This window comes from Meles meles, chromosome 7 (genome assembly GCF_922984935.1).
Source record: "Meles meles chromosome 7, mMelMel3.1 paternal haplotype, whole genome shotgun sequence".
Taxonomy (NCBI): Eukaryota; Metazoa; Chordata; class Mammalia; order Carnivora; family Mustelidae; genus Meles; species Meles meles.
Genome location: NC_060072.1, coordinates 21,138,935 through 21,155,029, shown reverse-complemented (window position 1 = coordinate 21,155,029; position 16,095 = coordinate 21,138,935). Strand labels below are relative to the sequence as shown.

Genomic DNA, 16,095 nt, shown 5'->3' with positions numbered 1-16,095 from the left:
CCTTGCAAAAATGAAAAAAAATACATTATATGTTTATAAAAAAATTAAAAAAAATTTTAATAAGTAAAAAAAGAACTAATTTTAAAAAAAGAATGAAATCTTGCCATTTGCATCGTGTGGATGGAGCTAAAAGTACTACGCTAAGTGAGATGAGTCAGAGAAAGACATATACCATATGGCTTCACTCAAATGTGAAAATTAAGAAACAAAACACATGAGCATGGGGGAAAGAAAAAAGAGAGAGAGGTAAATCATAAGAGAGATTCTTAACTAGAGAACAAACTGAGGATTCCTGGAGGGAAGGCTGGGTGGAGTATGGGCTAAATGCATGATGGATATTAAGGAGAGCACTTGTTGTGAGCACTGGGTGTTATATTTAAGTGTTGAAACACTAAATTCTTCTCTGAAACTAATATACTATATGTTAACTAATTAGAATTTAAATAAAAACTTGAAACATTAAAAAAAAAAAAGGGTCACATGCTCTACCAGCTGAGCCAGCCTGGACCTCTAACCAGCCATGTTTTGTCAAAGAGAAAGTGGCTTAAATTGTCTTGTTGGCCAGCTAATTATTTAATTTTATAAAATCAGCTAGTGCCTGTATTGTTTTATTCCTAATTTTATATCTGTTAATATGTCTGCTGGGGTTGTTTTATGCTAGAAGATCACGAAAAAAATCAGATTTCAGTGGATAACAACAGAAAAAACCCATTCATGCCTGATTTGTTAGTAATGGGAGAAACTTCCAAATATACTTTCTCCAGAAAATTTTGGTTTGAACATTTTTCTTCTAAGCAAGTGAATTTTTTTTGCATTAAATCCATGAGCAATCAGTGAATTTTCAAGTTAGTTCTCTTTCGAAAACCTTTTTAAAGAGACAAAAACTAGAAAACCCCCCAAACTGCTAGATTTAAAAGGCTTTTGAAGATAAAAGAGATTTCTTCTTAGTCACCTATGAAAAACTCCATTGAAAACTATGATTTTGTTAGAAAGAACAACTAAAATAATTTTTTTGTTTCTCTAATCCGAAGGCTGACATATTCACTTGGCGCAAAGAGCAAACATACACCAAATGTATTTCAATCATTCTCATGTCACAAGTTAGGAACACTTTGCAGCAACACTAATGACAAAACACTGATAAAAGTATGGAAATCTATGTCTGAATCTGATGACATTAGTTAAATGTGGAAACTTGGCAAATTATCTAATTTCTCTAAGTCTGTTCCCTTATCTATAAAATTATCAGTCTAAACTTCAGTGGTTCCCAGACTTGGATGATTTTTGTTTTAACATAAAAACTCTCTTTTTTCTTTTTTACAAAGCTTAATAGATTATTCTTTTATGACTTAATGTTTAAAATTTCTGGCTAAATACAGTAGTATTTAATCTGTATATATTCTTCTTAATTTCATCTAACATTTTCTGTTAATTCTATCACCCGTAAAAAAGTACATAAAAACATATGTACCATTTAAAGTATTTTGCGGGGGGTGATGGGTGGCTCAGTTGGTTGTGCGTCTGACTCTTGGTTTTGGCTCAGGTTGTGACCTCAGGGTCGTGGGATTGAGTGGGCTCAAATTAGTGCCAAATTAGTGCCAATCTATTTCTTGGTGCCAAATTAGTGCCAAATCTGCTTGAGATTCTCTCCCTTTCCACTTGCCCTTCCTACCACTTGTTCTCTTTTTCTATTTATTTTAAAATAAATAAAACCTTAATAAAAAACCAAGATGTTTGCGAAATAGATATCAGGGAGGGAAGAGATCTAAAACCCCATTCTCCTCCGTAGGAGATTAATAGATTTAAAACAAAAGATCATGAGATGGCGTTATAAGCATGCTATTTAGAAATAGGAGATACAAGTTGTAAATGAATGTCTCTGGGGAGGAGGAAATGAGTGACAGGAGAAGGGTAGGGAACTCCTAATTTTTGTTAATAAAACATGTAAGACTACTCGAATGTTTCACATTCAATAATAACATTTTAAAAATACATCAGAATGCCAGCTTTCCTTTCCTACTATGTTTTATGTATTTATTTATCCTTCTGAGTCTCAGTTTCCTCAAGTATAAAATGGGAGTTTTTAACAAAATTTTTAAATTTTTTTTTAAAGATTTATTTGTCAGAGAGAGAGAGAGTATACACAAGCAGGCAAAGAGGTAGGCAGAGAGAGAGGAGGAAGCAGGCTCCCTGCCTAGCAAGGAGCCCGATGTGGAACTCGATCCCAGGACCCCAGGATCATGACCTGAGCCGAAGGCAGTGACTTAATCAACTGAGCCACCCAGGCGTCCCAATTTTTAAATTTTTAAATAAACATATAATGTATTATTAGCCCCAGGGGTACAGGTCTGTGAATTGCCAGGTTTACACACTTCACAGCACTCACCATAGCACATACCCTTCCCAATGTCCATATCCCACCCTCCTTTCCCAACCCCTTCCCCCAGAAACTCTGTTTGTTTTGTGAGATTAAGAGTCTCTTATGGTTTGTCTCCCTCCGAATCCCATCTTGTTTCATTTATTCTTTTCCTACCCCCCAAAAAACCCACGTTGCATCTCCACTTTCTCCTATCAGGGAGATCATATGATAGTTGTCTTTCTCCGATTGACTTATTTCACTAAGCATGATACCCTCTAGTTCCATCCACGTCGTCACAAATGGCAAGATTTCATTTCTTTTGATGGCTACGTAGTATTCCATAAAATGGGAGTTTTAACCCTTACTTTACAGGCCTGTTGTTAGATTATTAATCATACATACAAAATGCATAAGAGATTGCTTAAGAAGGGAAAGACCCAATAACTGGAAACTATTTTTTAATTGACATATTTACTGATAAATTATAGCCATCTTTAGTTAGGAATTTCTAGAGATACCCTACATCTTCAAGGGGAAATGATGTTGACAACTTATTTTATGTGTAGTAGATAAGAATCACTTTTGCTTGACTCCTCTTCTTCTGAGTGTCCACTAGTCTTCCTCAGATTTCTCTTTTAGTCCCACTTCTCTTTTATTGCCCCCCTTTTGGGCACCTTGTCTTTCCCTTACGACACTTCTCTTATTTATTGTTATATTTTGCTCCTCCAAGGTGCAAATCATTCTCATCTTGCTTCTTTAATGATTTGACCAAATGCAATAAAAGATGTGACCATTAATGAATTATGTATGCATCCCTCTTAACTGCCCTGGGTATGGGGCTCTTCTTTCCACCTTTAGTGGCATCATAAGGAGAAAACCACAAGTAGACGAAGTAAGGTAAAGGGTAGGGACATGTTTGGGAAGGGTTTATACAATGGAAAAAGGATATGCTTGTAGAAGATGGTCTTGGATTATACATAGTGAGGACTGGTAGTGAGTCTACATGTCTTTTTTCTGGTAGTATGGATTCAACACTTCAGTTAATCTGATCACAGTCATGGTAAAAAAATAAATGTTACTGAATCTATGTTGACTCACCTATCTTGTCCGATATAATCGCTATGTAGAAGGAAACTCTAATAAAGGAGTACAGAATCAATACACCAAACACACTAATTTTATCATATTTGAAAAATCAATTCTTGGAGACAGTAAAGTTGGTTACCAGCAGTTATGGGGAAGGGAAAAATGAATAGGTGAATCAGAGAGGAATTTTGGGGCAATGAAACCATTCTGTGTGATTCTATAATGGTGGATACATGTCATTACACATTTGTAATATATAATATATAACACAAAGAATGAACACTAATGTAAACTATAGGGTTTGGATGATAATGATGTATCAAAGTAGGTTCACAGATTGTAACAAATAAATCACTTTGGTACAGGATGTTGATATCTATGGGGGCAGGGGATACATGGGGACTCTATTTTCCACTCAAGTTTTTGTGAACCTAAAACTGTTCTAAAAAATAAGGTAATTTAAAAATCAGTTCTTCCTTACAAAGTTCTGGAAAAAATAATGAAAACTGAAATTACCTTCTTTTGAAAGTGAGAGAACATGTCAAATACGATATTTGAAGGTAAAGCCATATTCCCACTCATTGTATGAATAAGTTCCTTTATTCTTTCCTCACCAATCTCTTGTGCTAGAGGATTTGAAATCATTTTATCTCCTGGTCTGTTAAGGAAGAATATGTGGACTTTTCTATTCTATTCTATTCTCTATTCTATTCTATATATTATATGTGGGATCAAAATTTCAAATATAGGGGCGCCTGGGTGGCTCAGTGGGTTGAGCCGCTGCCTTCAGCTCAGGTCATGATCTCAGGTCCTGGGATAGAGTCCCGCATCGGGCGCTCTGCTCAGCAGGGAGCCTGCTTCCCTCTCTCTCTCTCTGCCTGCCTCTTTATCTACCTGTGATCTCTCTCTGTCAAATAAATAAATAAAATCTTTAAAAAAAAATTTCAAATATACATTTTAACTTATTAAAACTTATTTACACATTCCCTATTTCCACAATGGATTTCAGGGAACTTACAATAAAAAAACACCAGTAATAAATTTGTTAGATAATAGAATGTCACCAAGAGAGGACAAATTAGGATTGTAGATAAATAAAATATACTAACTCTAAAGTTAACATGATTACTATGATGTAATAGAAAATTTTTACTCTTAGTTTCCAGATAATTTTGGCTCTTTTTACTTTGGCTAAGTCACTTTTCAAAATTATAAAGCTTATAACTCATCAAAGAAGACACAAATTTTCCTTGTAATTCTGAAAAAATTATGTGGTAATGTCTTCCATAGAGGTTTTAGAGCAAACACAGACATGGATTAATTTTCACGTGGCTTTTCTTTTATTGGCTTCTGAATAAATCTGAAAGCATGACGTTTAAGTTGAGCTCATCAAAGTCAGTTCTGTCTGAGTCTAAACACAATATATTACAGTATATTGGCTGATACTAACCTTAAAGATTCCTTCACTTTTATTTCATCAGTTAACCCATTCGCAGAATCCTTTTGTTTTTTTGCAAAAAATATAAGATGATTTATTGCCTAGAAATCTGTAGAGACTACTGTTTGAATTTTCAAATTCTAATTCCTTTTCATTTTTCAATAGCTTCATTCCTACTGGTTCAAATACTTTATGATTCATTAGAACGTGCAAAGACAAACTCCTTTAAGAAGAGAGGTGTCATTACACTACTTAGGCACATATTTTGCACAAGATGGCATAATAACTACATCAAGGAACAGAACCAGTAAAACAGTATTTGTATGTTCATAAATGATGTCTCCTTTTCATTTCCACTTGAGTTTGATGGGAGTGAATAATACCATCCCATAGCTGAGTAGATTGAAAAGGACCAGAGCATCCTGAAAAGAAAAAAATTAAACATGTTTCTTACAAATTTAGATTACACAAAAATATGTAAGTTTCCCAGTTTTGACAACCTTATGTTTTTATAGGGCATATCTGCTGCCAGCACCTCTTTTCTTTTCCTCCCATCTTATGTAAGCCATAATCTATTTACTAAGACTGCACCATGTCTGCCAATAAAAACAGAGTAAACCCAGGAACTTGCTTCACTGGTATGGAATATATTATTGTGTGAATTTATATACCCTTAGTGTTTCATGATTAACTGCTAGCTACACTTAGTCTTAAAGAATATTATTTTCCAGGATATTTAAAAGAAATGCACACACACATTAGAGTCTTGATTATTAGAGCTGTGGCTTCATGAGGCTCTTTGCTTTTTCTTTCTTCATTTTGCCTTTCTTGACCAATGGCAAGCTCTTCATGAAAGAGATCTAGGCCAAGGAGCTGGACAAAACAAATCAATTTATCTGCCAGTTGTTCTGTAAGACAAAGTTTGTGAGGAATAATGAAAACCTGAAAACAATAAACCTGGGGTACATTTATATAAATTATGTCATAGCTATCCTGTGGAATATTAAACAGCTAATTTGGAAGAATGAAATTTAGAGCGTGGAAGGATTTCATTAAATAGGAAAAATGAAACAGAAATGAAAGCAAGTAGAAAATGTATATACTCTCATCTTAGTTACATAAAAATGAATTCCTGAATTACACACAAATATATGTAAATAAATAGAAAGGTCTAAAAGACTAACCTTCAAACAATTAAACTTTGTGTTCACTTTTTATTATACATACTTGTGAACTTTTAATAATATACATACATATATTTTTCAATTAATTGGAGACAGTAAAATTTTTTCATTGAGATATATATAATTCACATACCACAAATTTACCTTTGTTTTTTAGATTATTTCTTTTAAAGATTTTATTTATTTGAGAGAGAGAGGGAGAGGGAGTGAAAGAGAGAGCATGAGCAGTGGGGAGAGAGAGAAGCAGGCTCCTGCAGAGCAAGGAACCCAAGGTGGGGCTGGATCCCAGGGCCCTGGGGTCATGACCTGAGCTGAAGGCAGATGCTTAACCAACTGAGCCACCATGAGATCCCTATTTTAAAATTACTATTATTTTTTAGTAGGCTCTATGCCCAAGATGGAGCGTGTGAATTCACGACCCCATGATCAAGAGTCACCTGCTCTGACAACCAGTCACCCTGGAATTCACCCTTTTAACATGAAGAATTCAATGGTTTTTTTAGTACATTCACAAAGTTGTGCAACCATCACTATTATTTAATTTCAGATCATTTCATCACTTCAAAAAGAAAGCCATACATTAAGGAGTCACTCCTATTTCTTCTTTACGCCAGTGAATTTTTAATTAAACAATTTTAAGAATAAGGGAATAAGTTGAAACATCTAGACTACTGTTTCTAGGTCTTTTGTTAGAATCCAAGAATTAAAGCTCTCTCCTTCTTTGACTGGAAACAGGATGCCCAAGTTTCCATAATAGTCTGATGTTTATGACAAAATGACAGAAATAAAACCCCATCGCCTTCAAATGTCTTCTGTTACAGAAACTGTTTATCCTTGGAATAGTAGCCCAATACCCTGTGGATACTAAGGAGACAGGAGTAAGGGGTAGAGGGTGAGGAGTTAAAAGTGAGGAATTAGATGGGCGAAGGAGTGATGGGCGAGGGGTAAGAGGGTAGGGCGGAGGGGGGTGGAAAAGGCTATGATGGGTGCAGACAAAGGTCGACCATCTGTCTCCCTAACCTTCATTAAACAAGCAGGCTGGGTTAAGGACATAGTTCTCATGCTTGCCACCTTGTACTTTAACCCTTGTTCTAAGTAAAGCCTGCTGATCAGTAGCAGCGTTGGCGTCATCTGAGCACTTACTAGAAATGCAGAGTATCAGACCCTATTCCTGAATCCAAACTGCATTTTAACAAGTCCTCGGATGATTCGTGTGCATATTAATGTTTGTGAAGCACTGCTTCCCTGGACACCCCAGGGAGAGTAGCTCGAGAAAAATCGTAGTGATTCTTCACCAGGACCAGAGCGGGCAGGTGGACTGGGAAAGGGACAGCCCTCAAGGAGTCAGGTCCAAACCACCCGCTCCTCTCAGCTGCCCTTCCCTTCAGTACGCATTTGGATCTATAGGGTTCTCTGCTCTCCTTGTCCGACAGAAGGTACCGCTAGGGCTCACGAAACTCCGCCCGCTCGGTCCCGGCCCGGGAACCCAGCTCCAGCTGAGAAGGCTACGGAACCGCAGGGTCGAAAGAACCGCCACTAGCTCTCGCTCCGGCTCCTCCCCCGGCTTGTGACCCCGCCCCTGAGTACATTGTTGGGGCGGGGCCTATATCCCTGGGCTCCGCCCCTTCCGAACTTGTCGGAAGTGACGTCATGCCCTGGCCGGCCGGTCTTTCGGTCTTCTTCCCCCTCCCGTACTCTTCTTCCCCAGTCCCTCCCCTCCCCTCCCCCTTCCCTCCTCCGGCTTCAGCCTTTGAGGCCGCACGGGTGGAGGAGGCTATGGAGTAAGCCGGCGGCCGCGGCCAGACTTTGAGGCTGAATAGGAGCCGCCAAGAAGCGTTTGGGGGGGTGGGGGAAACGAGCCCTAGCACCGCCCCTCCCGGGAAAGAGGGGAAGAGGTGAGTGACCGCCCACGGGCACCGGGAGATCTCCTTCACCTGCCACACTCCCTCCTGGGCTCTTAAGGCTAGCGAGGAGGGAATAGGAAAGGACCCGCGCGCTAGGTAGGCCTTCCCCAGGCCCTTGGAGCTGGTGACTGTTGCCTGGTGACGGGGCTGCGGGGTGCGGGCCGGGACTGTGGGCGCCCTCTCCAAGCCGGGCTGGGGGAGCGACGAGCTCCGGGGAGCAGATACGAGAGGCCCGCGCCCCCCGAAGAGGCCTGGAGGCGACGGGAGACCAGGGCCGGAGTCATCTGCGGGAGGAGAGCCCCTCTCTCAGGCCTGGAGCTCGGGTTTCCGCGGTGGCGATCTTGGTTCCCTTTTGGGAAATTGGACATTACTCCGCGACTGGGTGAGACAGCTCCAGTCAGTTCTGAGGTCTGCACCTGATTACCCGGGTTACCGAACAGCGAGCGCCCTACTGCCAGGCGTCCTTTTCAGACTGTAGCTGTAGTTCTGGAACGGAAGGTTATTGTGTGTGAGGTGGGTGGGGCAGGTGATTTGTGAAGACTAACACCCCCCTCGGTGGCTCCTGCGCCCTTTTTTTTCTAAGCGGGAGAGAAAGGGTGGAGGAAGGGTTAAACGGATAAAGCTTGCGAAACTTCTTGGGTTCCGACTGAATACACACCTCTGATCACTAATTAAGGAGACCACTACTGGTAGGTCAACCCCTATAACAATCTTCAGTGGAACTGGACTCGAGAGACTTAAAAGTGCCATGTCAGTACTTTAACTTGTAAGTGCAAACTAATTTGTTTGTAGATCAAAATCAGGCATTATTTGTATGATGACTTTTTCTTTTTTTTTTCCTTTTTTTTTTTTTTTTTTACAAATTGGATTCTGTGAATAATAAGTTTTCTAAGTAGCGTTCCGTTCCGTTCCCACCTCTATCCGTTCTGGAAAATTAGCATAGTTTAATGAGAATGCTTCAAACCTGCCTGTCACTTTAAAACCCGATCGTGTTCTGGTAATGGCTTGAAAGTCAGGTACTCCTTCGACTTCTTGTCTTATTCTTTAATATAAATACTCACGTTAAAGCTTAAAAATGACTTATTAGCTGAATGTATAAATAGAATTTTTTTTTCCCATTTTATTTATTTTTTCAGTGTAACAGTATTCATTCTTTTTGCACAACACCCAGTGCTCCATGCAAAACGTGCCCTCCCCATATAAATAGAATTTTTGAGACAATATTAAATTAGTCATAAAAGACGTTTTTGGAAGATTGTGTAAAGGAAAGAAACCTAATGGAAGGTAGGGATCTTCATTCTGTTCAGATCCACTTTAGACACATGCCAAGACCTATTCTTTTGTCCCTGAGATCCAGAAACACCCAATAAAAACAGACGCATTGTACTTCTATACAATAGCATACTTCTGAACAATTCGACCTGATAATTGGGAATAACTACCCTACTCATGTTTGAAATTCATTATCTCTCCCCCATCACTAACAATCCTCATATTGTGTTTAACTCAAGTGACTAGCTTCAATCCCTTTCTATAGTAGAAATGTGACATCTTCCTGTCTTGCATGACTCATATTAATTTTTCTTGATGTTTATTAATTTGGCCTCTTGATTATGCCCACTCTTCATTTCCACTACTAGTTCTCCAGTTCCAGCCATCATCATAATCTCATCTGAAGTATAACCAGCTTCCTAATTATGGCCTATCTGCATTTTTGTGGCCAGATCTGTAGTTTTCCACACCAGATTGACTGACTTTTTCAAAATGCAGATCTATTTATATTGTCTTCATGTGTAAAGCCCTTCAATGATTTTTTGTTGTTGTTTTTAAGAGAAACTAATCCTTAACAACCTGTTTGGGTCCCTGGTTACCTTTCCAGCCTCATCTCCACAGTGAGTTCTGGCATTCCTTTCTCCCCTAATCACTGTTCTTTCTCTTCCGCTTCAAGTATGTGGCTTTTGGCTATGATACTTCCTCTGCCTGGAAATGCACTTCTTTCCTCTTGATCCAGTTACTACTGCCTATTCAGCTCAGTTCAGGGAAGACTTTATTGGATAGGATAGATTCCCATAATTTTGTTCCCATGACACCATTGCAGAGTTGCCATATTTATTAATACTTAATAAATTAATGAGATATTTCTCATTTAATACTCTGTAAGTGCTAAATAAATGTTTGTTAAATGAATGAATTCGTTCAGTGCTTACTAAATGTGCTAGGAATTACATTAAGCATTTTATGTGTCGTCATCTTTAGCCCTCCAAACAATCACTTGATATATTTGGGTGGCATGTCCCACTTATTATGGATTAGGAATTGTGTTGGGGAGGTAATTGGTGGTCCCAGTGCTAGTAAGTATAGAAAAGGTATTTGAACTCAGGTTTCCTTGCCACTAAAGATCGTGTACTTAATCACCTAACATTTAATTCTCACACTCTGCATCAGAACAGCTGGGGAGCTGCTCAAAATACAAATGCCCTGACTGCTTTTTATAGATTGATTCCAAAGGTTTGAGGTAGTAGGTAGGCATCCATGTGATTATCAAATTAGCCAGTCATTTGGATGTTATTAGATGTATTTAGATGTTCATCAGTGTTTGAAAACCATTGCCTTAGATAACAGTTCAGTGCTTTATGAGTTTCAGTTTTCACACATTTTACTTCCCTGTGTTTCAGATTTTGTATGTTCTTAAAGCAAGGAAGAATTGTAGACCCAAGAAAATGAGCTTAGTGGTCAGTCTCATTTCCCAGTTATTCCTTCTCCCCCTTCTCCAGCGGAAGGGGCTGAATAGTGAGATGCCGCCCCACTGCTGCTACTTTTTAGAAATTATGGTAATTTTAAGAATCTGGTTGAGTTCCTATAGTAAAAACTACACTAAGCACGTGAGCTTGAAGTGCCTTCAGAAGAGTTGGATGGGATCTTTTCTCAGATCTTATTGTTCACATTACTAGTTTGATTTTTGAACATATGTTGCCTTAAAATTTCTCATGTTGCTTTTTAAGTCTTATGGCACAATGGTCTTAATAGTGATGGAATGTTTTACTTCTTGTTTCTCCTACTGCATCGAGTCTGGTGCTTTCCACGTAGTAGGTAACCAGTAGTTTGTTGAACACATGTGTGCATCGCTGTTCATTCCCAAGACTCTTTAGTGTTTTATATTTTTCTTAAATCTGATTGTCTCTTGTGATTAATCTATTCTAGCTCAACTGATAATTATTAGATACTGTTTGTAGTTGTAAAGAGAATGATTGTACTCGGCTGGTGTAATCTATGTTTTCTGAATAAGATTAAACATGATGGAAAGGCCAAGAATACCGTTCACCATTTTTTTTTTAAAGATTTTATTTTTTATTTGACAGAGAGAGAGAGATCACAAGTAGGCAAAGAGGCACGCAGAGGGGGAGGAGGAAGCAGGCTCCCCGCTGAGCAGAGAGCCCGATGTGGGGCTCAATCCCAGGACCCTGGGGTCATGACCCGAGCGGAAGGCAGAGGCTTAACCCACTGAACCATCCAGGCACCCCTGTTCACCATTTTTTTGACAACTGTATCTTTTTTTTTTTTTAAAGATTTTATTTATTTATTTGACAGAGAGAGATCATAAGTAGGCAGAGAGGCAGGCAGAGAGAGTGAGAGGGAAGCAGGCTCCCTGCCTAGCAGAGAGCCTGATGTGGGACTCGATCCCAGGACCCTGAGATCATGACCTGAGCCGAAGGCAGCGACTTAAACCACTGAGCCACCCAGGCGCCCCAACAACTGTATCTTTTTAAAGCTTATAGTAATCTCTGAGTGCTCTCATAAGAGAAAAAAATGTATTTCGAGAATATATCTCAGAATCATTTTACTTTAGACATAAATAGATAAGCACTGCGTATGGGAGTGTAAGGTGTGACAGTTTCCCCAAATTTTATGAATCACTTTACCAAAAGTATTTGTGTCACATTAATGTAATTCTTATTTTGAATCACAAAATTTCATTTTATGAATACTTAGCTATATAAGTCACTGTATAAGTGGTATTCTTTTATTTTCAGCCATTTACATAGAAAGAAATTTCAGATACTTGTGCCTCTTTAAGGAATAAAACAAAATGTTATGAGTTCATTGGTATTTATTTGCATTGTTCATTAGTGGTCAGTATGTATTATTTTGTGCTTACTGAAAGATTAGTTTCTGCTAGGTGCCATGAGACTAACAAGTACTAAATATAATTTCATTATAGTTGTAATTATTGTAATTATAGTAAATATTTTATTTGCATTACAGTATTTCCACAATATATAAATACATGTAATTACTGTAACTATTTTATTTGTATTACAGTATTTCCACAATACATAAATACATGTATTTACTGTAACTATTTTATTTGCATTACAGTAATTCCACAATAAATACATAAATGCAAGCTAATTCTACTCTTTAATATTTTATTCTTGGGGAAATAAGTAAGTTGTGTTACTTGAAAATGCAAGAATTTTTTTTTAGCATAAATCTAATTTTACCGATTATATTCCTGCTATCTCTAGATTTATGAGTAGGTAGAAATGAAGGAATTGCTAATTCCTTTCAGCTACCTGCCATCAGGTGCTGTAATAGTCAACCCACCTTCTGGAAGGTGCATATAAAATCTAGTATTGCTTCAGATTTACCTTCTGGTTCTATCATAATTAACTTGTCCCAAATCTTATTTTGACTGAGATTTAGGAGGGAAAGATGATTGAATTTGAAGTGAATTCTACTAAATGGTGTACGAGGGGAAATGTGAATGGACATTTCTGTCATTTATAACTTTGTCTTTGGAAAAGATGAGCTTTTTTCTTCAACAATCAAGTGAAAATTTGAATAGCTGTCATTTTAAGAAAAGGTATTGAACTCTAGGTTTCTTACATGTCAAAGGGATATTGCTAGTTCAAAATCTCATTTAAGTTCAGGTCTTCTTTTAAAAGTTCTTTCAGTTCATCTGTCTTTAGCCTTCTGTTACTCTCATGATATTCGTGGGCCCTCTTGGCTAACCTTTTTCAAGGTTATAGCCTTAACTGCTGTACTGCTTATAAGCTCATGGTACCCAAAGTTTTGTCTTCAATCAAGACTTTTTCCCCTAAGTTTTTGGCCTGTATATCTAAAAACCTATTAGGTGTATCTCTATGTGAATGTCATTCAGGCAACTCAACTTCAACATGTCCAAAATTGAATTCTTCCTCTCCTAAAACCTAGACTCTGAAATGGGAGACCTAATAGGAATTCCTAGTTTTGTTCCTATCTTTTATCTAACTGGTCACTAAATTCTCTTAGTTTTAACTCATACTTGTTTCTTACTTTTTCCTTTCTTTTCCTTCCTTACTATTACCTTACTTGAGCAACCTCTCCCTCTGTTAAAATTTGTTTAAAATTTAACATATGGTACATAAAAGTACATAGCAAAGTTTAATAATATAGTTATAAAATAAATATCCATGTAACACCTTTGAAATACCCCCTTATCACACCATCTCTTCCTTGTCTTCCCTGCCTCTATTTCCAAGTGTCCTTTCTTTTGTCTTCTTGCTTTGTATACATTTTTAATTATATATGTGATCTATATCTGTATATATCATAATGATACATTATTATATATATGATATATCATGATCTATAGATATATGATCTATATATATGTATAGATCATGATCTATATATATGCATATATCTATATATGTATAGATATATATCTATATATATGATCTATATATGTATATATGTATATATATGATCTATATATAGATATGTATAGATATCTATATATGTATATTCTATATACATGATCTATATATATGTATAGATATATATGATATATATATCATCCCTGAACTACATATTGATGTTCTCTTCAGTCTTGCCATATTCCCTGCTTCCACTCTTGGTATATCTTTCATTCTTCTTGATAGAGTGATTGATCTTACTCATGCTCGAAACCCTTCTGTGGCTTGATTGCTTACTACTAATTGCTCTTGGTGATCTGGGGTGATCTGGCTTTTCTGTTTCTTTTCCTATATTTCCCTGTTTCCTCCAGCTTTTATTGGAAGTGCTTTGTTTTTACTTTATCTTTACTTCTGTACTAGTCTCATTCTTTGTCTAGTTCATTCCTATTCACCTTTAGAGACATCTCTAGCATTAGTGTTTTGCTAACACCTTCTTCCCTCTGTTTCTGGTTTTTGTTCTGGTTGTTGTTGCTCCTTTAAGACTTTATATGTATATTTTGTAGATTTTATCACTGTGGCCTAATGCTATGGTTGGTTTACTTCTCTGTTTCTTGCCCCTTTGATGGTAAGATCTTTCGTGGCTTATTTTTCCTTCTTTTGCCCACAGTTTCTTATATAGTATCAGGTACACGGTGGGTACTCAATAAATACTAAATAATTTACCAGGTGAATTTCCATGTCTTTTCCTACCATGTGTATGGTACTCTTGGCTCTGATGGATGATGGAAGAGCTTCTCAAATTTGAATATTACCTCTGAAATTATCCTTTGCTTTCATATTGAGCTATTTGTAGTTTTCAAATCACATCATGGTCTTTTATCTCCTACTGTAGCATGGTATGTACCTCTCTGTTAACTGCTGTAGGTCTTTGCCAGTCTGAGTCCACTAGCTACAGATTAAGTCCCTAAAGAGCAGAAGTGTTCCCATTTACATCTGTATTCCCAATGTATAACTCGTACATGGCATATAATATGTAGCTACTCAGGCAGAATTAGAGGAATGGATATGTAGGTTTTAAATAAGGTTTTTATGTCCCTTCACATCCCCCATCAAAATCAGCAGCAGATGTTCATAGAGAACAACTTGGCATAGCAATAAATATTTTCACAATGCCAATAGTAACATTTTCTAACTGCTCACAGAAATGCAGCATTAAATTAAAAAGGGAAAGAGAGTCTCTTTCTGTTTACAGACAGTTAAAATCTTTCATAGAAGAAAGTAGGTCATATTTACATAAATATAATTTAATTAACATAGAAAACTGGATACAAACTAGTGCTGCCTTAGGCCAATGGCCTTCCAAATATTTTTGCTTGTGTGTTCTCTAAATTTGAAAAACAATGTACTCCTTTGCTTGTTTTTAAGTTGATGGTATCTGAAAGTTTTCCTCAAGAGTTTTGTTAGTTACAAGGGATTTAATTTCTAGGCTGTTGCATATTGTGATTATTTTACTTTTATCACAACTTTGGAGTTTTTGCTTAATGAATAGTGAAATTAACTTGTTCTTATACATCTGGATGACAGCTATCTTATTTCTTAATTGTAAATTCTGTGATCAATAAGGCATGGGGTCTTGCTGTTAGTATCTGGCCTGGAGGAAATAAAGTACAGCCTCTTTCAGTACTTTTTTCCAAATTTCTTTTTGCTTTCTTTCTTTCTTTCTTTCTTTCTTTTTTTAAGGTTTTATTTATGTATTTGACAGAGAGAGGGGGCCAAAGAACACAAGCAGGGGGAGTGGCAGGCAGAGGGAGAAGCAGGCTCCCTCCTGAACAAGGAGTCTGTGGATGTAGGGCTTGATCCGAGGAGTGACTGGAGCAAGGCAGACACCTAACTGACTGAGCCACCCAGGCACCTCCTTCTTGCTTTACTTTTAAGAGACTTTCAGGTTTTGTTTTTGTTTTTGTTTTTTTGTTTTTTTGGCAGAGATCACAAGTAGGCAGAGTGGCAGGCAGAGAGAAAGAGGGGGAAGCAGGCTCCCCGCTGAGGAGAGAGCCCAACTCGGGGCTTGATCCTAGAACCCTGAGATCATGACCTGAGCCGAAGGCAGAGGCTTAACCCACTGAGCCACCTAGGCACCCTAAGAGATTTTCAGTTTTAATGCATTCTTGAATTGCATCTCCCCAATTCGAAGTTTTTTATATCCAGGGAAATGCCATGTAAGAAGATTATGATAGCTGAGAAAAACACTTTTCTGTGGTCAAGTGGGAAAAAATTAGGAGGAAATTGTTGGTTAAGGAGGATTTGTAGGACACAGACTTTGTCAGACAAATCGTTAGGAAGGAGTAAACATGGAAGTGGAAGATTTGAAGAATGAGAGGGTTTTAGATCTCTTTGTGCCATGGACCCTTCACAATCTAGTAAAGTCTGTGGACCCCTTCTCATAGAG

The 16,095-nt window shown here is 37.6% G+C and overlaps 2 protein-coding genes across 5 annotated transcripts in view; one reads left to right on the top strand and one right to left on the bottom strand.

The window, feature by feature from the left end:
- Window positions 1-8,339, bottom strand: part of DEPDC4 (DEP domain containing 4) — a 33,640-nt gene extending 25,301 nt beyond the window's left edge. Inside the window, 5 exon segments of the mRNA XM_046011784.1 lie at window positions 3,962-4,103; window positions 4,896-4,957; window positions 4,959-5,104; window positions 7,481-7,646; window positions 8,085-8,339. Coding sequence (XP_045867740.1) covers window positions 3,962-4,103; window positions 4,896-4,957; window positions 4,959-5,104; window positions 7,481-7,646; window positions 8,085-8,339 — 771 coding nt within the window.
- The window catches only part of SCYL2 (SCY1 like pseudokinase 2), a 57,469-nt gene continuing 49,110 nt past the window's right edge, over window positions 7,737-16,095 (top strand). For 3 of the 4 annotated variants that reach the window (XM_046012949.1, XM_046012948.1, XM_046012946.1), the window contains exon 1: window positions 7,737-7,962. The gene's annotated coding sequence lies outside the window, so the exon portion shown is untranslated. Of the gene's footprint in view, window positions 7,963-8,002; window positions 8,380-16,095 lie in introns of those variants that run through there. The other variant, XM_046012947.1, reaches the window with a different exon arrangement.